General features: G+C 51.1%; 2 protein-coding genes across 9 annotated transcripts in view; both read left to right on the top strand.

Annotated features, from left to right (window-relative positions):
* Positions 1-17,419, top strand: part of HMGCL (3-hydroxy-3-methylglutaryl-CoA lyase) — a 24,175-nt gene extending 6,756 nt beyond the window's left edge. For both annotated transcript variants that reach the window (XM_009000629.5, XM_009000627.5), the window contains 7 exons: positions 3,031-3,138; positions 3,818-3,913; positions 5,692-5,840; positions 9,056-9,119; positions 11,123-11,311; positions 14,841-14,966; positions 16,508-17,419. In XM_009000629.5, coding sequence (XP_008998877.2) covers positions 3,031-3,138; positions 3,818-3,913; positions 5,692-5,840; positions 9,056-9,119; positions 11,123-11,311; positions 14,841-14,966; positions 16,508-16,609 — 834 coding nt within the window. In that variant the 3' untranslated portion in view covers positions 16,610-17,419. The remainder of the gene's footprint in view (positions 1-3,030; positions 3,139-3,817; positions 3,914-5,691; positions 5,841-9,055; positions 9,120-11,122; positions 11,312-14,840; positions 14,967-16,507) is intronic.
* Positions 16,507-23,565, top strand: GALE (UDP-galactose-4-epimerase). 7 transcript variants are annotated; one of them, XM_078330727.1, is made up of 12 exons: positions 16,507-18,167; positions 19,738-19,829; positions 20,229-20,354; positions 20,509-20,624; positions 21,000-21,113; positions 21,357-21,533; positions 22,081-22,194; positions 22,286-22,352; positions 22,438-22,523; positions 22,634-22,711; positions 22,906-23,020; positions 23,165-23,565. In XM_078330727.1, the coding sequence occupies exons 3-12, from the start codon at positions 20,234-20,236 to the stop codon at positions 23,221-23,223; spliced, it is 1,047 nt and encodes a 348-aa protein (XP_078186853.1). In that variant the 5' UTR covers positions 16,507-18,167; positions 19,738-19,829; positions 20,229-20,233; the 3' UTR covers positions 23,224-23,565. The 7 variants fall into 7 exon arrangements, with proteins under 7 accessions (XP_078186853.1, XP_078186854.1, XP_078186852.1 ...); XM_078330726.1 differs by lacking the exon at positions 16,507-18,167 and adding an exon at positions 18,516-18,559; XM_078330728.1 differs by lacking the exon at positions 19,738-19,829.

Below are 23,565 nucleotides of genomic sequence, written 5' to 3'. Positions count from 1 at the left end.
GTCTCCCTCTGTCACCCAAGCTGGAGTGCAATGGCGCAATCTCGGCTCACTGCAGCCTCCACCTCCCGGATTCAAGTGGTCCTTCTGCCTCAGCCTCCTGAGTAGCTGGGATTACAGGCACCCGCTATCATGCCCAACTAATGTTTGTATTTTTAGTAGAGATGGGGTTTCACCAGCTTGGCCAGGCTGGTCTTGAACTCCTGACCTCAGGTGATCCACCTGCCTTGGCCTCCCAAAGTGCTGGGATTACAGGCGTGAGCCACTGTGCCCAGCCGGCCATGTAGTTTTTAATCTTAGCACTTTTATGTAAGAAAAAGGTTTACATGCATATGGGAGCGTTTATGTACACTAGGATCTAGACCAACACTTCCCATGGAACTTTCTGTAAAGATGGAAATATTCTAGACCTGAGCTTTTCCATGTGGTGGCCACTAGACCCAAGTGGCCCTTGAGAATTTGACATGTGGCTAGTATGACTGAGGAATTGAATTTTAATTTTTAAACATTTTTATTAAATTTAAATAACCACATGTGATCAGTGACATGTTGGACTGCACAGATCTAGAAAGTTACACATGAGGGTTTTAATAGTGTTGTCACTGGAAGGTTCTCATGGTAGTTTTGTTTTGGGCATGTTTTCCTGAAAGAATCATATATTGGGCCGGGCACAGTGGCTCAAGCCTGTAATCCCAGCACTTTGGGAGGCCGAGGCAGGTGGATCACGAGGTCAAGAGATTGAGACCATCTTGGTCAATATGCTGAAACCCCATCTCTACTAAAAATACAAAAAATTAGCTGGGCATGGTGGTGCATGCCTGTAATCCCAGCTACTCAGGAGGCTGAGGCAGGAGAATTGCCTGAACCCAGGAGGCGGAGGTTGCAGTGAGCCGAGATCACACCATTGCACTCCAGCCTGGGTAACAAGAGCGAAACTCCGTCTCAAAAAAAAAAAATAAATCATATGTTGACTATTTTTTCAATAAGAAAAGCTTTTTCTTTCTTTATTTATTTCTTTTTTTTTTTAAGATGGGGTTTCACCATGATGGCCAGGCTGGTCTTGAACTCCTGACTTCAGCCTCCCAAAGTGCTAGGATTACAGGCTTGAGCCACAGCACCCAGCCTAGAAAAGCTTTTTCTTTTTCTTTTTTTTTTTGAAGTGAAAAGTCTCACATATTTATTACTGAACCCAGGCAACCAGCGCCTTCTTCTTTTTTTTTTTTTTTAACAGGAATAATGGAAGCACTGTGGGTTGTACTAACTATTGCCTTAATAACAGATCCAGAGAGGAAACTGTTCAAACTTCTCCAGTTAGCGGTGACTTTTTCAGCTTGATTTGGTAACACGATTGTGACTTTCAGACAGCATAAATATGTGTGCCATCGCATTGTAATTTCTTATAGACCCAGCTTGGTTCTTCTCCACTGTCTCCTTTTAGAGTTGTACCTGATTTTATTACCAGTTTTCATCTGAATCCACTGGGGAATGGAACAATTTTGCTTTTGTTTCTTGGCCAGGAATTGCTTAATCCTGAAAGTCTTGTGAGAAGACATGGCGAGAAACAGAATAAAGCACACACCACGATGGCAGAGAAAGGAAGAGAGGAGCTTCTTTTTCTTTTTTGTTTTTAGCATGTCCACCCTAGCTTTAATAGTGAGTGCTTGTTGGAAACAATAGTGTGTAAGTTGCAGGAGGGCAGAATCCCATCTATTCTGCTTACCACTATATCCCCAGCACCTAGCACAATGGCTGGAACATGGAGGGTTTTCAAACATTATTTGTCAGACCAGGCGTGGTGGTTCGGCCCTATAATCCTGGCATTTTAGGAGGCTGAGGCAGGCAGATCACCTGAGGTCAGGAGTTTGAGACCAGCCTGGCCAACATGGTGAAACTAAAATAAATGAGCTGGGGGTGGTGGCATTCGCGTGTAGTCCCAGCTACTCTGGAGGCTAAGGCAGGAGAATCACTTGAACCTGGGAGGCCAGAGGTTGCAGTGAGCTGAGATTGCACCACTGTACTCCAACCTAGACAACAAAGCGAGACTCCATCTCAAAAAAGAAAAAAATTTGTGCCATAGATTAAGTTAGAGTAGTGGGAGAGAAACTGGAGAAGGCAGGTGAGGGGAGGACCTAGCAAGAAGGACCTGGAGTTTTTTTATGTGTGTTCTTTTTGTTTGAGACAGGGTCTTGCTCTGTGTCACCCAGTGCAGTGGCACAATCATGGCTTACTGGATCCTTGACTTCCTGGGCTCTGGCAATCCTCCCATCTCAGCCTCCTGAATAGCTGGATCACAGGCATGTGCCACCATGCCTGGCTAATTTCTGTATTTTTTATAGAGACATAGTTTCATCATGTTATCCAGGCTGGTCTTAAACTGCTAAACTTAAGTAATCTACCCACCTCAGCCTCCCAAAGTGCTGGGATTACAGGTGTGAGCCATAGTGTCTGGCCAGACCTGGAGTTCTTAGAATTTTTTGTCTAATCCTGTAAGTACTGGGGAGCTACAGAAAGCTTTTGATGCAAGAGAATGAAAAATTGGAGGCTGCGTTTTAGGAGGATTCTTGTGTAGGATGAATTAGTGGCGTGAGACCATGGTACAGGATAATGATGATAGATTTGGAAAGAGGAATCCATAGAATCTGGTGAGCGACTGGATGTGGTGGGGAGGAAGAGAAAGAAGCTATATGCTGAACACATGAGGCTGAAGTCCTATCCAGTTGGGATACAGAAGAAAGAAGGGTGTGATACTTTGGGGACCCCATCCCATACCCCGCAGAGGGTTAGTCGTCTCTGCCCTTTTAGGCCATCACACATTGCTCTCAATTTGTTTATGAAGGGATTATAAATTAACACACATTTATTGAAGGCAAAGCCTGTTTGGCAGAAAAATGTTTCTATGTAAATAACTCCTTTTCCAGTGAGAAGCTGCATCTACTGCAAAAAATTATCTGCCATTTTGAACTAACAAGCACTGCATTCTGAGGCTGTTTTACTACTAACTTTGCTGACCTGGTGTTTCTCTCTCCACTATAGAATATCGTACCTACTCCAGTGAAAATCAAGCTGATAGATATGCTTTCTGAAGGAGGACTCTCTGTTATAGAAGCCACCAGCTTTGTGTCTCCTAAGTGGGTTCCCCAGGTGAGCCCTAGCCCTCAGTAAGAGGCCTTTCTCCAGGGATGAAAAGTTTTGCATTTGCCTTTGAAGCAAGTAGAAGTTGACAACATAGGCTTCCAAGCTTTGAGAGGTCTCAGTTGATTCATAGCACTGTGTTGCAGCAAAAGAACATGACCTGGGGGATTCAGGCCCTTGGGTCCCATCTTGGCTTTGCTCAGACTTTCTCAGTGACATTGTTAAGGCCTTTCCCTTCTCCATGTTAGAGATGACCTCTTCTAGCGCTAAAGTCTAAAACCTCTATGTAGTTTCTTTGTAAAAGAGGAGGACTGACAACTCCTGCTTCACAAAGATAGTTAAGTGGAGAAGAAACATCCTGTTACAAAATGGGTGTTTAAAACAGAGCTGAGCTCAGTGCCTGGCCCAGAGTACGTTCTCAATAAATGGCTGGTAGTAGTATTCCTGCAGTTTCTGCATAGGTAAAGCTGGAAGTATGGGCCATATGGAGAAATTGGGATCTCATCCAAACCAAGGGCCCTTTTGGCCCATCAGCAGTCAAACAAAAGTATTGGGGAGACTCAGCTCTGCAGAAGGAATTATTATCTAAGAGTTCTGGAGAACAGAGGTTTTGTGAGGAAAAGGTTTTCTCTAACGGAACTCTCTGCCTGCTCTTGGTGATGACTTGGCAATATCTCTTGGTTCCTAGATGGCCGACCACACTGAAGTCTTGAAGGGCATTCAGAAGTTTCCTGGCATAAACTACCCAGTCCTGGTCCCAAATTTGAAAGGCTTTGAGACAGCGGTAAGAGGATAGCTTGTTGGTGGGGCTCCTGAAATGAGGTTGATGGCATTGGTCCCTGCTTTGACTTGGGGCCTCAGTACCCTGTCCTAGGATGTCCATCTGAAAACTTGTCTGTCAGCCAGACCCTGGGGCAGACCTGGCCCTGCCACTCTACTCTGTTGACAAGCCTATAAACTAGGGCTAATGATAGTACCTGAAGTTGGGAGCATTTCAGAAGATAGGATGTATGTACATTGCTTAGCAAGAGCCTGATAAAAGGTAACTGCTTGATAAATATTAGCTCTTTTGATTAACCACGAGAAAGGTAACCAAGTTCTCCACAAGATAAATATTAGCTGTTTTGATTAACCACGAGAAAGGTAACCAAGTTCTCCATAAGAGTTTCAACAATAGTTGCTGGCATCTGCCAACTTCCTTACAATTTTAGACAAGAACATCTTTGGAGATATTGGTTCTGCATTTAGGCCAAAAGCTTTTTTTGGCTGGGCACAGTGGCTCACATCTATACTCCTAGCACTTTGGGAGGCTGAAGAAAGAGATTAGCTTGAGGCCAAAAGCTTGAGACCAGCCTGAGCAACATAAGGAGACCTGTCTCTACAAAAAAAAAAAAAAATTAATTAGCTGACTGTGATGGCCTGCACCCGTAGTCCTAGCTACTCAGGAGGCTGAGGCAAAAGATGGCTTGGGACCAGGAGTTTGAGGCTACAGTGAGACATAATAGCACCACTGAGCTCTCTGCCTGCTCCTGGTGATGAGTTGGCAATGTCTCTTGGTTCCTAGATGGCTGACCACATGAAGTCTTGAAGGGCACTCATCAAGCCTGGGTGACAGAACAAGAGAAAAAAAAAGCTTTTTCTCAAGAGTGACTTCCAGGGTTGTAATGGCAATGGTGGTGGTTTCCTTGGGGAAAGTCAAAGTTGTTGTTTTTTTTTAATTGAGAGAATTTACTGTGTTTGTTTCCTAGTGCTACTGTAAGAAAGCACTACAAACTGGGTGGTTTAAAACAATAGGAATGTATTCTCTCACAGTTATGGAGGCCAGAAGTCCCAAATCAAGGTGACAGCAGGCTTGGTTCCATCTGAGGCCTCTGGGAGAATCTATCCTGTGCTTCTCTGCTGGGGTCTGGTGGTGGCTGGCAGTCCTTGGCATTGCCTGGCTTGTAGTATCTCTCCAGTCTCTGCCTCCATCTTCCCAGGGCCATCTTCTCTGTGTCTTCACGTGGCCATCTTTTTTTAAGGTCACCAGTCCTGTGAGAGTAGGAGCCCACCCTATTCCAGTATGGCTTCATCTTCACTCATTTTATCTGCAATGACCCTGTTTCCGAATAATGTCACATTCTGAGGTGCTGGGTTTTAGTTCTTCAACATATCTTTTTAGGAGGGCACAATTTAACCCATAATATTCACATAACATAAAATTTACCTTAAGAGAAGTGTTTTGGCTGGGCGCAGTGGCTCATACCTATAATCCTAGCACTTTGGGAGGCTAAGGCAGGAGTTCCAGACCATCCTGGCCAACATGGTGAAACACCGTCTCTACTAAAAATACAAAAAAAAAAAAAAACAAACCTGTAATCCCAGCTATTCAGGAGGCTGAGGCAGGAGAATTGTTTGAACCTGGAAGGCAGAGGTTGCAGTGAGCCAGGATTGCACCACTGCACTCCAGCCTGGGCGACAGAATAAGACTCCAACTAAAAAAAAAAAAAAAAAAAACCTTTTTGCCATTCTGTGTCAGTGTTCCTTAAAAGTGCTGAAAGGAATTCACCTGGATGTTGGCAGGTTGCTGCTGGAGCCAAGGAAGTGGCCATCTTCGGAGCTGCCTCAGAGCTCTTCACCAAGAAGAACATCAACTGTTCCATAGAGGAGAGTTTTCAGCGGTTTGATGCAACCTTGAAGGCAGCCCGGTCAGCCAATATTCCTGTGCGAGGGTGAGTCAGAGCACATTGGTATCTTTCCTCTGTACCGTTCTGGAATGGAAGTAGACTCAGACTCAAGTAGTCCTCCTGCCATAAACTTCTTATCCTGGGTGGAGGCAGCCCAAACTCCACACCTAGACATCTTTTTCCAAGTAAGAATGGTCAGAAGAAATCCTAGCCAAGTACTTTCTCTCAAACCTGTATTTTGGGTAACCAGCTGATTGTGATGGCATGTGCCTAGCAACTTGTGCGACCGAGGCAGAGAATGGCTTTAGACCAGGAGTTCGAGGCTGCAGTGAGCCATGATAGAAGCACTGCTGTCGTGCTAGAGGAATCTAGTAGGACAGGACGCTAACTGGGGTTTGTGGAGGTCAGTTGAGTCTTGGCTTTAACACTAGCTCTTCACACATCCCTGGAGAGTTCCTGAGGCTTCTAAGTTTCCAACATCACGTCTCTAATATTAGTAGTTCCAGGGATTGTGTGTTATCTATAATAACTGAAACCTCACAATAGCCCAGCAGGGAGTAGGTTATCCCCACTTCATAAATAACAAAACCGAGGCCCAGTGAATAGTCTACTGTAAGGTCACACTACTGTGCAAATTGAAGCCAGAGGCCAGGTGCAGTGACTCACATCTGTAATCCCAGCACTTTGGGAGGCCAAGGTGGGTGGGTCACCTGAGGTCAGGAGTTTGAGACCGGCCTGGCCAACATAGTGAAACCCCATCTCTATTAAAAATACAAAAATTAACTGGGCATGGGTGGGTACCTCTAATTCCAGCTACTCGGGAGGCTGAGGCAGGAGAATCACTTGAACCTGGAAGATGGAGGTTGCAGTGAGCTGAGATCATTCCACTGTACTCCAGCCTGGGCCACAGAGCAAGACTACGTCTCAAAAAAAAAAAAAAAAATTGTGGCTAGAATGATATTTCAAAAATGCACATCTGGGCTGGGCTTACTTCTATAATCCCAGCACTTTGGGAAGCCGAGGCGAGCAGATCACCTGAGGTCAGGAGTTCGAGACCAGCCTGGCCAACATGGTGAAACCCTGTCTCTACTAAAAGTACAAAAGTTAGCTGGGTGTGGTGGCACACGCCTGTAATCCCAGCTACTCAGGAGGCTGAGGCAGGAGAATCACTTGAACCCGGAAGGCAGAGGTTGCAGTGAACCAAAATCAGTGCCACTGCACTCCAGCCTGGGTGACAGAGCAAGACTCTGTCTCAAAAATACAAAACAAAACAAAACACAAAAGTGCACATCTGATCACATCCCTCCTGGTTAAAACCCTTCAGTGACTAACCAAGTGCAGACGTTTTAATGAGGTTTACAACACCCTGCATGATTTGGTCCCAGCTATTTTCTGTAGCCCAATTGTTCACATTCCCTTCTGGCCCCTGCTTCCTCTGCATGGTACACTCCAGCCCAACTAGAACTTCTTTCTGTTCGTCACATGCCTCCACTCTCTCTTGCCTCTGGGCCTTTGCATGTGCTTTCTATGGACTCAGAACACCCTTCCTTGGGAGGCCAAGGTGGGTGGGTCACTTGAGCCCAGCAGTTGTGACCACTAGCCTGGGCAACATGATGAAAATCTATCTCTACAAAAGAAAAAGAAAAAAGCCAGGTATGGTGAGATGTGTCTGTAGTCCGAACTACTTGGGAAGCTAAGATGGGAGGATCACCTGAGCCTGGGAGATCCAGGCTGAAGTGAGCCAAAATCATGCCACTGCACTCCAGCATGGGCGAAAGAGTGAGACTCTGTCTCAAAAAAAAAAAAACACTTCCTCCACATCATCATGCTCTGGGTGATAACTCCTGCTCATCCTTCAGGTCTTCCTGTGGGAGTCAGTTCCTCTGAGGAGCTGCCCCAGTCAGTCCTTCAGCTGGAGTTAGCGCCCTTCTCTGGGACCCCATAGTGTCTGGACGTCCTCTAATGTAGCACTTAGCTGCCTTTAAAGTTCCCTCCCTGCCCCACCTAACTAGACCGTGCACTCCATGAGGGCAAAGCCCTCATCTCTCCCAGTCCCTGGGGTGCTCTGCTCTCCCAGCTCATGGCCTAGCACACAGTGGGCACTCAGTCACTGGTGGGCAGGTGGATGAATGGGGAAGCAGGGGCTCCAGTGACATTGGCCCAACTCCCACATCTGTGTCTTCCTCAGCATCTCACTTACCTTTCTCTTGCTAAGCAGTGGTTGGAGAATAAGTGGGAGCATTAAAATGGAAAAGTACACTGGGATCTTTGAGTCTGAAATTATTTATCTGTTGAACATTTATTATGCCTCTTAATATGCAGAATACTTTGATTGACTCTAAAGGGTTTTAAAGACACCTCAGCTCCAACAGGGCAGGTGGGAATAGAAGTCGTCTAGATCCAAAACCCATACTCCTTACCATAGCCCACAAGACCCATGATCAGACCTGTGTCCACCTCGCTGACCTCATCTCGTACTTCTTTGCCCCTTGCTCTCTCTGTCTCAGCTATCCTTTGTTCTGCCTGGAACACGCCTGGCTCTTCTGTCTCAGGGCTTTCCCTGGGGCTCTTGACTCTGCCTGGAATGCTCTTCTCACAGACCCCCCTTCTCTTGGGTCCAACATCCTGTCCTCAGAGGGGTCTTTCCTGGACCCTCGCTACAGTTGGCCTTCTCCGCTTATTCCTGTCATTTCCCGTCTTTGCTCTGCGGCACCGAAAAATCACTGGCGCATAACAGGCAACTCAGTAAATATCAGGCAAATGAATGAATGAATCCTCTAGCAACTCCCTGGGGCAGCTCATCCCTTGGTCCTCAGGCCATCCCAGCCTGTTACTGACTCATATCCAACTCAGCTCTGGTTCTGAGTTTCGTTTCACCCAGTCCTTGGTCTCTTCCTGGAAGTACTGGCCCCTGCTCCCTTGACACATAGTTCTGCTCCATCTCCCCACCGTACAACCCAGCTGCTTGCTCTCCTTGCCCTCTCTAGCTTCTCCTCCTCTGCTTTATTGTCAATCCTTGGCTGCCTCTCCTGAGGCCTGTGCAACCTCTGCTTCCTCAACTGTAGGTCCCTTGTCCCCCAGTTTCCTGCCATGGCTCTCTACTGCCTCCTCCTGGCACTGAGTTGTACCACCCTGCCCTTTGCCCAGCTGCAGTTGTTGATTGCATACTGATCAGAAATGTTTGTTAAACAGCCCTGTCTCAGCCCTGCTGGCCAAAGAGCTCAGGACACTGACCTCATTCCTCCCCTGTTTTCCCACAGGTACATCTCCTGTGTGCTTGGCTGCCCTTATGAAGGGAAGATCTCCCCGGCTAAAGTAGCTGAGGTGTGTGCACGTGTCAGGGTGGAGGGGTATGGTGAGGGTTGGCCACCTTGTATGCCCCTGAGGTTTCTCTCCCCACCTTTTCCTGAAGGTTCCTGATTTCATTCATTCAACCAGCGCCTTCAGTAAGCGCCCCATCCCACATGAGCACAGCCCTGCCCTTGCTCCCTGGAGGCCCCCTCCTAGCCAGACATGTAGTCCTTGAAGTCCCTGGCCTCTACCCTAGCCTGAAAACCTCCTATTCAGTTTCCAGTCTGGTCATTGAGGTGATCCTCTGAGGAGGGGCTCCTTACCCAGGAGTTCCCACAGCTCCTTGCAGTGATTGAAAGGCCACAACCCTGATGTCCTCAACAGTCACCAGGTCAATGCTGAGAAGAACACAGTACAGGAATTGTGTTTGACCAGCCCAAGAACTTAAGTCATTTAGTCTCCAAAACCACTGTACAAATTGGGTATTATTATTCCCTTTTACAGTTGAGGAAACTGACACTATATAATTTGCCATACAGGTTACAAATGCTGAAATCAGGTCTCAAACCTCATTTTGTCTCCATCCAAAGCCCACTTCTTCCCAGGATACTTGGTGGCATCCAGATAGGGGGAATGGTAGCAGTAGCAACTGTGCCTTGAGAGCAGCTGCCCTGTTCCAGGTCTTAGCCTTAGTTACTACCAGTCCTCTCCATATGACCAAAGGGTCATCACCATTTTTCAGAAGCAGAAATTGAAGCTCAGAAAAGTTAAGTTCCTTGCCAAGGCCCACAGCTAGTGAGCGGCAGAACTAGGACTTTAACCCAGCATCTCATTATTTCAAAGACCCGCTCCTTCCCCTGCACCCTGCCGCCCCCTAAAGGCCAGCCACTACCGCCCCACTCTCTTCAAGACTATTGGGGGCAGTGACATCACTGTTTCACTTATCTAGCAGATCATTGGTGTCTTCTGGTCCCCTAACCCCGCCACATCCCACGGCACATTGTCCAGCAGCCTTGTGCCAGCAGCAGCTCCTTGGGTGAGGCACATACTGCTCCCATTTTCCAGTGGTTTTAGAGGTGTGCAAATGGGTGGGCTCCTAAAATTTAAATAGTGATGTGTCTCTATTAAAAAATATAACTATTGGCTGGGTGCGGTAGCTCACACCTGTAATCCCAGCACTTTGGGAGGCTGAATCACGTGAATCACCTGAGGTCAGTAGTTCAAGACCAGCCTGGCCAACATGGTGAAACCACATCTCTACTAAAAATACAAAAAATTAGCGGGGCATGGTGGCAGGTGCCTATAATCCCAGCTACTTGGGAGGCTGAGATAGGAGACTCTCTTGAACCCAGGAGGCAGAGGTTTCAGTGAGCTGAGATCACACTACTTCACTCCAGCCTGAGCAACAGAGCAAGACTCCATCTCAAAAAAAATTATATATAGTTTATATATTATAATTATTACCCAGGCATGGTAGCACACACCTGCGGTCTCAGCTACTTGGGAGGCTGAGGTGGGAGGATTGCTTGAGCCTGAGAGGCTGAGGTTGCAGTGAGCCGAGATCACACCACTGCACTCCAGCCTGAGTGAGAGAGTGAGACCCTGTCTCAAAAAAAGAAAATATATATAACTAGCATCTCAGACTCATAATTTATGGATTTTATTGCTGAGGATAAAACTACATGAAAGGAATGAACTTCACTGATTCCAGCACCTGGGTCTACCAGTCTCGTGTGACAGTGGTAAGTGAAGGATCGAAGTCTGAGGAACACAGGCAGGGAAGAAAGAACAGGGGTTAGAGCCTCCGGATTGTGAGCTGGCTCCAGCGGCTGGCTCTGCCCCTTAAGCCTCAGCCTCCTGATCATAGAATAAGGATCATCATTCCCAGTCGGAGTTGTGAGGAGCACGTGATCCTGTGGGAATTGAGTACTTCAGACATAGAATTGAGTACCCAGGCACAGGCCCCCTGCTTCTGAGTGCTTGGATCCCCTGGCTCATGGATTCTGTATCCTCCAAGTACCTGCTTGCTTCCCTAGGTCACCAAGAAGTTGTACTCAATGGGCTGCTATGAGATCTCCCTGGGGGACACCATTGGTGTGGGTACCCCAGGGATCATGAAAGACATGCTGTCTGCTGTTATGCAGGAAGTGCCTCCGGCTGCCCTGGCTGTCCACTGCCATGACACCTATGGCCAAGCCCTGGCCAATACCTTGATGGCCCTGCAGGTAATCAAAGGCATATGCTCATTCTCCCAAAGGTCGTGGTGGGCAGGACAGCTTGTTATCTTTTATTCTCTCAGCAAACATTTACTGATGCCAGTATGCCAGGTCCTGGGCTGGCAATGGTGGACACAATCGTCATGATCCCCAGATGTGAAGTGTACACCTCTGTGTTGGGGAGATAGTCAAGGGAGTTACATGGTAATCCTACTGCATTATGACAGATGCCATGAAGGGAAGAAGCACAGGGCTCAGGAAGCCTAGAGGGGCCCCATCCCAGCTGAGGAGATCAGGGAGGATATGCAGAAGAGGCCTGAGCGAAGCTTGAAGGACATAAAGTAAGCCGCTGGCAAGGAAAGACGAAAGGTGACTGGGCAGAACTGCACCTCAGGACTGATGGGGGTTCAGGGAGAACTCATACAACATACAGGGTTGTGAGTGTGCGCATGTGTGTAGCGGAAGCAGGTGAGGAGACAGGAGGTACAGAGGCCAGCAGAGGTCATCAGTCAGAGGGAGAGGCTTTAATGCCGTTCCCCACGGATTGACCTAAGACCTCAGAATTGGTTTCCCTTGAGGTTTGCTTGTTGTGGGCTGGCCCACAATGGGGATCCATTGGCTGGCAGCCAGATGGAAGGAGCATTGTTAGTGTCTGACCTTGCTGTAGCACTAACCTAACCTTCCATCTCTAGAATAGTGATGGCAGTCCCAGCCACCTTTTTTTCCTCTCAGTTATCCCCTAGAGGTTCATGTCTGAATCAGGTGAGTCTGTTACATTCTGGGCCTGTTTCCTCAGAGTTGTGGCCGTCAAGGTTAAGGTTGGTAGCTCTGTGGTCCCCTCATTTCTCAGCTTACTGTGACACCCTCCCCTGCTTCTGGGCTTTCCTTCAGCTCATGCGTTTACTGGCCAGGCAGGTAGGGAGAGTGACTTCCTCTCCCATGGCTTGCCAGGCAGGTAAAGGGGATTTCTGCACAGCTGAAGTGAGTCTGAGGCAAAACTTCTTCCTGACCAGGCTCAAGACACTCCTGCTCCTCTGCCTCATGGCACCTGATGTCTCAGAATCCCCCTTTTGAAAATTTATCAGGGAACAGGTTGAGCTATGTGAGGTCTGGCAGTGAGCTATGTGAGGTCTGGCAGTAGCTTCCTCTGACCTCCCTCTTCCATCAGTTATTTGAGAAATATGGATCGATGTGCCAGGTTAAGTGCTGACTTAGATGATAGAAACAAGACCCAGTCCCTGCCCTCTGGGAGCTCATGTCATGGTGGGTGGGGAAGACGGATGGAAGATTACAGGTATGTAAATTACAAATTGTAAGACCACTTATTCACCTGTTAAAACCTAACTCCTTCTGTGTGCCAGGCTCTGCTCTCAGTATTGAGGAGTCAGCTGTGACCAAAACCGAGTCCCTGATCTCATGAGGCTGAAAGTCTAGTAAGATGAGACAGATAGTAAATAAGCTTATAGCAGGGCAGGTGCTCATAAGCACTGTGGAGAAAAATGAAGCAGGTTGAGGGAGTGCCAGGTCTTCCTGCAGAGTGGTCTCACTCAGAAGGGAGCATCTGAGAGAGATCTGCAGACCCCTAGCAGGGAGGGGAAGAGGAACATGAGGAGGCATGTAGCAGGAGCAGTGTGACAGAGGAGAGGGGCAGAAATGTCAGGGTTAGAAGAAGGCCATATCCAGTGGGGCCTTGTAGGACTTTGACTCTTTTAGACTGAGCTGGGAAGCTAACAGAGTCTTTAGCAGGGGCAGGGAGGGAGATAATTTGAAATGTTCCCTTTAAGAGGCTCCTTGGCTGGGCACGGTGGCTCACACCTGTAATCCCAGCACTTTGGGTGGCCGAGGCAGATGGATCACTTGAGGTCTGGAGTTCGAGACGAGCCTGGGCAACATGGTGAAACCCCATCTCTACTAAAAAATTAGCCAGGCATAGTGGCAGGAGAGTAGCTGTAATCCCAGCTACTTGGGCGGCTGAGGCACAAGAATTGCTTGAACCTGAGAGGCAGAGGTTACAATGAGCCAAAATCATGCCACTACACTCCAGCCTGGGCAACAGAGCAAGACTCCTTTCAAAAAAAAAAAGAGGCTCCTCTGCTCCTCTGGCTGCTGTATAGAGAATACACTGTAGAAAGACAAAGACAGAAGAACCAGTTTGGAGCCTACAGCAATCCAGGTGAGAGATATGGCAAGGGAACCTGGAGGGCACAGGTGCATGACTGGATCTCAGGCGTCTGTATTCTGATCTGTGAAGCTTGAGACGTCTATAGGCAGGTATGTTAACCTGGGTGCAGTTACTTGGGAGTGAGTGGAGATGGAGAAGCTGTCTGAGGAGTGAGCAGTAAAGGGTCCAACCTTCAGAGATCAGGGAGGTGAAGAAGAGCCAGCAAAGACTGGATCAAGGCCTCAGGAGAGGCCAGAGCACCATAGGAGGAAAACCAGGGGGATGTGGAGCCCTGAAGCCACATGGAGGAAGTGTCCAAGATGATGTGGAGAGTCAAGTGCAAAGATGAAGACACTTGACCTTTGTACTTAGCTACAAGGAGGCCACCAGTAACCATGACTAGAGCTGTTTCAGTGGAGGAATTGTGGAGACTCAAACCTATTTTGAATGGGTTCAAGTGAGAATGGCAGATGTTAAGTGGGAACAGCTCTTTTGAGGAACTTTGCTTTGAACGGGAGCAAAGAAATGGGAGGTTGGAGGGTCCCAAAAAGGGTTTATAAAAGATGGGAGAGATTGTAGGCTGCTGTGTGAGGATGACCCAGTGGAGGCGAGGAACAGGTTGCAGGAGAGAGAGGAGAGGGTTACTGGAGCACATGCTGGAGCAGGTAGGAATGGGCCTCACGCTGAAGTGGAAGGGTTGGCCTTGGCTGGGAGCCTGGGGTCCATCCCAGGCAGCATGAGAGACCGTGGGTCTGTAGGCCCAGATGCAGGCAGGTGGGTAGATGAGACAATGGGAGTCAATGGAGACAGTCTCTTCTGATTCCATCTCTTTCCATAAAGAAGCAGATGAGAATTCGGATGGGGAAGGGGGTGATAGAGGTTTAAGAAGAGAGAAGATAGTGAAATAGTCATCTGGGAGAGTGGGAGAGTAGGAAGCGACTGACCTGGGAAGATGGGATGTGGCTCTAGTGTGGTGAGGCCCGGACGGAGTGACAGCAGCCTGGAGGTGGTGGGGGTGTAAGCGGCCGGGGGCTGGGGAGTAATTAATGAACCACAGTAAACAATAGGGGTCTCAGCATTGGGAGTGGGTTAGGCTGGTGATCAGAAAAGGTCTCCCTGAACAGGTGGCGTTTAGACTGGAACCTAAAGGGTGAGAGTCCACCAAGAAAGGAAAGATACTGCCGGCAGAGGAAACAGTGTAACAGAAACTAAAAGGAGAAGCACTGTCTTTCAGTGGGACTTTTGTGTCCACAGAATCATACACCAAAGAATGACTCTGGAATTTCAGGCAACAGACTATTGGGAGGTTTGCAAGGCCCAGCTTTGTGGGTTCTTGCTCCCAGTGACAACTGTGTTTCATCATCCTTATGTTTCCAGATGGGAGTGAGTGTCGTTGACTCGTCTGTGGCAGGACTTGGAGGCTGTCCCTATGCACAGGGGGCATCGGGAAACTTGGCCACTGAGGACCTGGTCTACATGCTAGAGGGCTTGGGCATTCACACGGTAAGCCCGCCCGCCCCCTGGTGGTGACAGCCCTGAACTGACCAGGGCTCAGCCTGAAGCTGAGAACAAAAGCAGATGCGGGTATTTGGGACTGCTAAGGTGCTGAGTAGTAAAGAGGAAAAGGGTTGGCCACGCACAGTGGCTCATGCCTGTAATCTCAGCACTTTGAGAGGCTGAGGCTGGAGGGTCACTTGAGCCCAGGAGTTTGAGGCTGCAGTGCGCTACGATCCTGCCTGTGTACTCCAGCCTGGGTGAAGGAGCAAGACCCTGTCTCTTGAAAAAAAAAAAAAAGGAGGGGGAGGGTACTGGGGATTATGGATATTTGATCTAATGTTTTAATGTTTGTGAGAGTAGGGCTGAGTGAGGCCACACCCATGGCCACAAGGAGGCTGGGGTGTCAGGGTGATTTTGATAGTTCAGTTCTAGGAGGCACCAGGGAACATGGAAGGGGCGCTGGAAAGGGCCAGGTTCACCTGAAACGAGTCAGTTCTCTCTTGCCCTTTGTTTTGTTCTGTGTAAAATAAGGACAGTGGCATTAGCTTGCCAGGGATCCGCCAGGGCCCATTAGGGCCCTCAGTGGTGAATGGAAGCAGAATAGCATCTGTGCTTGAGGATATGATTGAACTGGGTTTAAAGCCTACTCCTGCCACTCACAGGCTATGAGAAATCAGACACATTATTTCATCTCTCTCAACCTAAGAAATGGGAATAAAATAGCATCTGTCTCATGGAGCCATTGTGAGGATTAAGTAAGGAAAACGTATGTAGAGGGCCAGGCCCAGTGGCTCACACCTGTAATCCCAGCACTTTGGGAAGCCCAGGCAGGTGGATCACCTGAGGTCAAGAGTTCGAGACTAGTCTGGCCAACACGGTGAAACCCTGTCTCTACTAATAATACAAAAATTAGATGGGCATGGTGGTGCACCCCTGTAACCTCAGCTACTTGGGAGGCTGAGACAGGAGAATCACTTGAACCTGGAAGGCAGAGGTTGCAGTCAGCTGAGATCGTGCCACTGCACTCCAGCCTGGGCGACAAGAGCAAAACCTCTGTCTCCAAAAAAAAAAAAAAAAGATATGCGGAATGCTTAGCACAGAGCTGAGCATGGAGTGCACATCAGCAAATATGAGCTACTCTGTGAACAGAGGGTTTCTGCCTGGCCCTTTCAGTTGGAGTTTTTATTCTTCCCTCTCTGCCTTACCATCCTCACTTGAATATCAGTTTTTTACCTCTGTGGGCCAGGCCCTGTGCAAGGCCCTGAAGAGGGAGCACTGAACAAGACTGATGGGATCTGTGCCCTGGTAATGGCACTACAAACCATTATATAGACTGGACATCTTACTCGAGGGGGACTCAGAGGAATAACCCAGGTGCCAGATAGACAGGAGCTCACTGGCAGCTGGTGTCCCGCTGTCAAGGGTAAAAGCCTGTTTATTTTCACCTTTACTTTTTCAGTATCAACAGTTTTCTGTCCATGCTGATGTTTTCCCTGGTGTTGAGGGCTTACCATAACTTACCGCATCCTCTAACTTATTTCTCAAAGGGTGTGAATCTCCAGAAGGTTCTGGAAGCTGGGAACTTTATCTGTCAAGCCCTGAACAGAAAAACTGGCTCCAAAGTGGCTCAGGCTACCTGTAAACTCTGAGGCCCTTGACCACCTGAAGCCCTGGGGACGGTATGGAAATAGGGGCACAAGGCCGGGCACGGTAGCTCATGCCTGTAATCCCAGCACTTTGGGAGGCTGAGGTGGGTGGATCACGAGGTCAGGAGTTCAAGACCAGCCTGGCCAAGATGGTGAAACCCCCATCTCTACTAAAAATACAAAAATTAGCTGGGTGTGGTGGTGGACACCTGTAATCCCAGCTACTTGGGAGGGGGAAGCAGGAGAATTGCTTGAACCCAGGAGGTGGAGGTTGCAGTGAGCCAAGATTACACCACTGCACCCCAGCCTGGGAGACAGAGCAAGACTCCATCCCAAAAAAGGAAAAAAAGAAATAGGAGCACACACAGATGATTCATGGATGGGGACACGGAAATGAGAATGTTAATGGCGCAGGTACCTCACAGCCAGCTCTACACAGAGGTCTCTCCTGGCAGAAAGCAGGCAAGGGGCAGGAGGAGCTGCTTGGCCTCAGGTCCTTCACACAGACCTGGCCCACGAGTTGAATGCCTGAGGACATGTGGAAACCCCATTCCCTACTTGGCATGATCCTTGTCTCCTCTCTGGATGGAATCTGCAAGCGGGCCACCTCTACACAGCTCCACCCTGGCATGCCCTTGGGGCCATTGCACTCTGACTTCTCAGGACACAGGTCCTGGACGTTCTTCCCAAGCTGGCAGAGGCCATTTGCGGAAAGTGGAGAGCTTCTGCCAACTCCAGCATCTCTGGAAAATTATGCTGAATGTGATTTTTGAAAACAGCTAATGTAATTAAAGGTTGAATGGCACAGAATCATTCCAGCATTCGGTTGTGCAGCTGTGTGTATACATGAGTCTGGAGGAGGAAAATACTTTACCATGTTGCACTCTGGGAGGAAAATGGAGACTATGAACTAGTTTATTAATCTTTGTATTCCCTCCTTGTTTCCCCACCTCAGCCCCAAATCCATAGTGACTCGAATTCAGTGGCTTACTCAGGAGGCTGCCTGCAAGAGTTTCCTGGCCTGAGCACCCGGTGGGGTTGTTTCTGACCTTTGCCTCTGTGACCCGGGCTGTTGCACAAACTCCCCTGCTTTGGGCCTCGGCGGCCCAGTCACTCCCTGGCTCTCACAGGACCGGGAGCTCTCACCTGTGGGTGCTCCGGGCTCTGCGGGCAGGCGCTGATTCCCAGCCGCGGGGAACACTTGAGTGCTCGTGCATTTAGGGCCCTTTTGCTCTGGTTTCATCACGCAGTACGTCACATTTGGTGCATATTATTCTCTATCTCTACCACTTTTCACTGTAAACAATCACTTTCTAACCTGCCGTCGTGGTAGGCAAAGTGTAGGCAGACCATTCCCGGCAGGTGGGGGCCGCGGTAAGGCTGAGAGCCGAGGGAGCTGGAACCTCTAGTGTGGCCTGACAGCTTCCTCCAGCTCTTTGGTTTATTTGCAAACTGGACTTCCCGGCACCACGGACCCGAGACCCCGCTCCTGCCTTAGTCCCGTGGGATTGGGAAATTCAAGATTTTGAATTCAGACACCAGCAAGTTTGAAAACCTGCGGGTCAGAGGGGGCGCAGGCGCGGGCTCCCTACCCTCTGTCCCCTACCCCCTCGGAAGCGCGGCGCTGCTTCTAGGGGTTGGGACGAGCTGGCGCGGGGACCCGGGGCACCAGCAAGACCCGCCCGCTTCGGGGACCTGGCGCCAGCGTCGTCCCTTGCGGGGTAACACCGCCCACTTCCGCCCTCACCGGGCGCGAGCGGCGCAGTCGCCGTCACCGCGCGCAGGCCTTTTGTCCTCCCGTCGTCCCCGTAGTGGCCGTAACCCGAGTGACACGTTTCTTTGGGGGCGTGGAGGGGCGGGGTCGGGGTGGGCCGTCAGCACTTAAAGGGCCAGCCACTCGGGCGCGGGAGGCGGTGCCTCTGGAGCCAGCGCGGGGCGCGGGAACCCGAGCAGGTTCGGGAGGCGGAATGAAGGGCCGGGTGGGCTCGTCGAGGGCCGGGGAGTCCGTGGGTAGCCAGGGAATTTCCGAGGGACCGGGCCGCGTTGAGGACAGCGTCCCTCCGTCCCAGTTCCCCGCTTCCTGGGTTGGGGCCGCTGGGGTTCATTCATTCCCGGCTTGGGGACTCCTAGCTCGGTCCCGCTCCGCGCCACGGCCCAACGCCCAGCCTGAGACCCAGCCGTCCTCGAGTGCTCAGGGCCCAGCGCCCCTTCCCTTCCAGCAGACAGACTGGGAAAACCGAGGGGGCGAGGGCTGAGCAAGGTCACTTCGCAGGTCGGGGACGCAGCCGGCCTTGGACCAGCTTTCCTGCCTCCCAGGACCTCTCTGCGACCACCTTAGGGGTCCGCGCCAGGCGCGAGGCGAGGGTGGGGGCGGCTTCGGCGTGGCGGGCAGAGTCCAGTAGGGAGCGGTGGGGGAAGGGCAAGCCGTCTTGGGAGGGGGCCGGGCTGCGAGCCTGGAGATCCGGATTCCAGCCCGCTGTCGCCAGCTGTGGGACTGAAGGCAAACTACTATCTGTAAAGTGCCAGCGATAACACCTGCCTCACCGAGATGCTGGGGGAATTCAGGAAAATCACGCAGAAGTGCCTGGGACGGAGCCTGGCACGCAGAGCACTCTTGGTCCAGTGGGTTGGAGCTGCGTGAGCTCAGAAGGGAACAGAGGCAGCCTGGAGGAAGGCGGCAGCGGGCTCGGACGCTGGGAATGAAAGGCCTCAGTGTCTGTGGCTTCCTCCTGGTCCCGCCCTTTCTGCCCGCAGAGTTTGTTCAGGGTGGAGGTGTACACCTGGCCAAGTCCACGTCTACACGGCCTACCCAGGGCGGCCTAGAGTTGGGCGGGATCCTTAATTCCGAGCCAGAAGTGGCAGGGCTGGCCCTGGCATGGGCAGAGGCTGAGCCTGCCTGGCAAAGGACCTCACCCTTGAGGCTATGTGATCTATTTCCTGCTTCCTCCCAGCTGACCCTTGAGGAAAAGGGGGTGGGCGCCGCCTGGAGCAGGAGGTATTAGTCACTGAGGCCAGGAACCAGTTTATACCTAGCCATGGCAGAGGCATTGGGCAGGCCTGGGTCTGAGCTGACAGAACCCCTTCCTGGGACCCTGGAGTCCGAATCCTACTGCCATTTTCCTTCTGCCCAGGACTCTGCAGTCCTCAGTCACTTTGGAGAAGGAAGTGTGGATCCTCAGATTCCATCTTTCCAACCCCAAGACAAATGGAACTAGAAAACAAGGTGCCTGTGTGTCAGTCTCCCCAGCTCTGCTGCGACAGGCCCTTAAGGTCACCTCATTGAACCTCCACACTGCCTCATGATGTTTATACAATTATTATTAGCAAGCCGAAGGCCAGAAAGTAATGGTATCCAGACTTGCCCCAGGGCTGACTTCTGAGCCATCCTGGTAGCTAGGGCACACTGCTGCCAATAGAAACTGAGGCCAAGAGGCTAATTGATTTTCAAAGCCTAAGGCCAGAAAGTGATGGCATCCAAACTTGCCCCAGGGCTGACTTCTGAGCCATCCTGGTACCTAGGGCACACTGCCACCTTCTTTCAAAGTGAGCTTAGAGGGCCAGATTCCAGGGATAAGGAAGCTCTAAGCCTCACCCATCTCTGAGACTCTCTATCCTGGGCCAGGTGCCATGGCAGAGAAGGTGCTGGTAACAGGTGGGGCTGGCTACATCGGCAGCCACACGGTGCTGGAGCTGCTGGAGGCTGGCTACTCGCCTGTGGTCATTGACAACTTCCATAACGCCTTTCGTGGTGAGCAGCAGTGGGGCTGGGGCTTCTTGAGGGGATGGCAGAAGCAAAACCCTGGGTTCCATTTCTACCACCGAGTGGGGGATGTGTGTCTGGCTTGTCCTTGGGAACACAGCACGCCACTTCATGATGATGTGGCCTACATGTGCCCCACCAGGAGGGGGCTCCATGCCTGAGAGCCTGCGGCGGGTCCAGGAGCTGACAGGCCGTGCTGTGGAGTTTGAGGAGATGGACATTTTGGACCAAGCAGCCCTACAGCGTCTCTTCAAAAAGGTGGGTGCCAGCTGGGCCCAGTGGCTCACGCCTGTAATCCCAGCACTTTGGAAGGCTGAAGTGAGCAGATTACTTGAGCCCAGGTGTTCAAGACCAGCCTGCACAACACAGTGAAAGCCTATCTCTACAGAAAAATACAAAAATTAGCTGGGTGTGGTAGGCCATGCCTGTGGTCCCAGCTACTCAGGAGGCTGGTATGGGAAGATGGCTTCTGGGAGGTGGAGGTTATAGTGAGCTGAGATGGCACCACTGCACTCCAGCTTGGGCAACAGAGCGAGCTGTCAAGAAAAAAAATGTGGGTGCAGGCAGGCAGGCCAGGGGCATTGCCAAGGACTAAGGCCAGTAGAGCAAACTCTTACCATGTCACCCCTGCAGCACAGCTTTGTGGCGGTCATCCACTTTGCGGGGCTCAAGGCCGTGGGCGAGTCGGTGCAGAAGCCTCTGGATTATTACAGAGTTAACCTGACTGGGACCATCCAGCTTCTGGAGGTGAGAGGCATGTGGCAAGGCATGGACACTACAAGGGTATCCAGCTGGGCCCCAGCCTGGGAGGCAGTGCCAAACACAGAGCCCAAGCTGTATCATCCTGGACGCATATCTTTACCTCCCAGCCTGTTTCCCCATCTGTAAATGAGAGTGCCCATAACCTCAGCCCCATCCTCCCGTGAAAGAGTAATAGGATGGGAGTAATGTGTGAGGCAGAGGCCACTGATGCCACTTCTCCATGGCCAGATCATGAGGGCCCATGGGGTGAAGAACCTCGTGTTCAGCAGCTCAGCCACTGTGTATGGAAACCCCCAGTACCTGCCCCTGGATGAGGCCCACCCCACGGGTGGCTGTACCAACCCTTACGGCAAGTCCAAGTTCTTCATCGAGGAAATGATCCGGGACCTGTGCCAGGCAGACAAGGTGAGAACCCCCTTGACTGCACGCTGGCTTCACTGACTGATAGACTCGTCAGGGCCCACCATGAGCCCAAGAGTGGGATTCTGAACCCCCCACTATGGAGGAAGCTAAGGCTCAGGCAGTCGCAGTAGAGGGCCCCACCCCTGCTTGTTTCTAGAGATAATGAATAGGTAACTGGCTGAGCATGGTCGCTCACGCCTGTAATCTCGGCACTTTGGGAGGCCGAGGCGGGCAGATTACCCTAAGGTCAAGAGTTCCAGACCACACTGGCCAACATGGTGAAACCTTGTCTCTACTAAAAATAAACATTAGGCAGGCATAGTGATGAGGTCTAGTCCCAGCTATTCAGAGGCTGAGGCACAAGAATTGCTTGAACCTGGAAGGCGGAGGCTGCAGTGAGCCAAATCAGGCCACTACACTCCAGCCTGGGCCATAGTGAGACTCCGTCTCGGCAAAACAAATTGGCATGGGGATGTGGAAGAGGGCTCTGGGTTCAGCTGGGACATACGGCCTGCACTTCTGGCCTCACTGCCTGACCTACATCCCACAGACCTGGAACGCAGTGCTGCTGCGCTATTTCAACCCCACAGGTGCCCATGCCTCTGGCTGCATCGGCGAGGATCCCCAGGGCATCCCCAACAACCTCATGCCTTATGTCTCCCAGGTAATGCGGAAGGGAAGGGACAGAGGAGTGGCCCTAGGGTTACAGCTGGTGCCTGGGACCTGGGAGGAACTGACCTGATCTCCACCTCCAGGTGGCGATCGGGCGACGGGAGGCCCTGAATGTCTTTGGCAATGACTATGACACAGAGGATGGCACGGGTGAGCCAAGGACTGGGGGACCTAGGAGTGGGAGCCAGAAGGGAGAGTCAGGGGAAACAAACTCCCATGCCTGCCTCCTCTGCAGGCGTCCGGGATTACATCCATGTCGTGGATCTGGCCAAGGGCCACATTGCAGCCTTGAGGAAGCTGAAGGAGCAGTGTGGCTGCCGGGTAGGAAGAGAAGGGAGAAGTGAGGGAGGGGAGGGGGCAGATCCAGGCAGAAGGGTCCAGAACGGTGGTTAGTGCAGCACCTTCCATAAACCCTGTTCTCCCCGGGGCAGATCTACAATCTGGGCACGGGCACAGGCTATTCAGTGCTGCAGATGGTCCAAGCTATGGAGAAGGCCTCTGGGAAGAAGGTAGGCCCCCCACCCCACCTAGCTCTTAGCACCGGAGCAGCTTTGGCCCTTCCCACTTACTCTCTGGTGGGCACCTGCTACTGCCCAGTCTCCTGACCCTGCCTAGCACCCAGCACCAGGTGCCTGTGGGCAAAGCACTGCTCTGTTCTTAAAAGACCTGCTCAGCTAAGCTCCAACTACCTCCTGTCTTGCAGATCCCATACAAGGTGGTGGCACGACGGGAAGGTGATGTGGCAGCCTGTTATGCCAACCCCAGCCTGGCACACGAGGAGCTGGGGTGGACAGCAGCTTTAGGGCTGGACAGGATGTGTGAGTGCTGGCCTGACCCCTGCAGAGTTAGGGGCCAGGGAGGGGCTGATCAGCTCTAGGCACACCCACCCAGGGTGGGCTGTGAGGTTGGGGGAGGCTCTGCATTCCACCATGGGCCCTGAGCACACACCTCATGTATTGCAGGTGAAGATCTCTGGCGCTGGCAGAAGCAGAATCCTTCAGGCTTTGGTGCGCAGGCCTGAGGACCCTCCCCTACCAAGGACCAGGAAAAGAGAAGCAGCTGCCTTCTCTCCAGCCTTTGGCAGGAACCCAGGGCCCTGGAGCTGCTGGGGCCACGCCAAGGCCTCCCCTACCTCAAAGCCCAGCTGGGCCCGCTCAGCCCACCAGGCATGAGGCCAAGGGCTCCACCGACCAAGAGGCTGAGGTCTCCAACTCTTATCTTCTACAGGGTCCAGGAGTTCATCAGGACCACCAAGAGCAAGTGACGGGGCAAGGCTCTGGAACAAAACCTCCCAGGCACTCATTTATACTGCTCTAAAAGAGCTTTCCAAAGTATTTAAAAATAAAAGTTTCCTTACACTGAG

The sequence above is a fragment of the Callithrix jacchus genome, chromosome 7 (genome assembly GCF_049354715.1).
Source record: "Callithrix jacchus isolate 240 chromosome 7, calJac240_pri, whole genome shotgun sequence".
In the NCBI taxonomy this organism is placed as follows: domain Eukaryota; kingdom Metazoa; phylum Chordata; class Mammalia; order Primates; family Cebidae; genus Callithrix; species Callithrix jacchus.
Note: the sequence above shows the minus strand (reverse complement) of the source record. Positions and strands in the feature narration are given on the sequence as shown.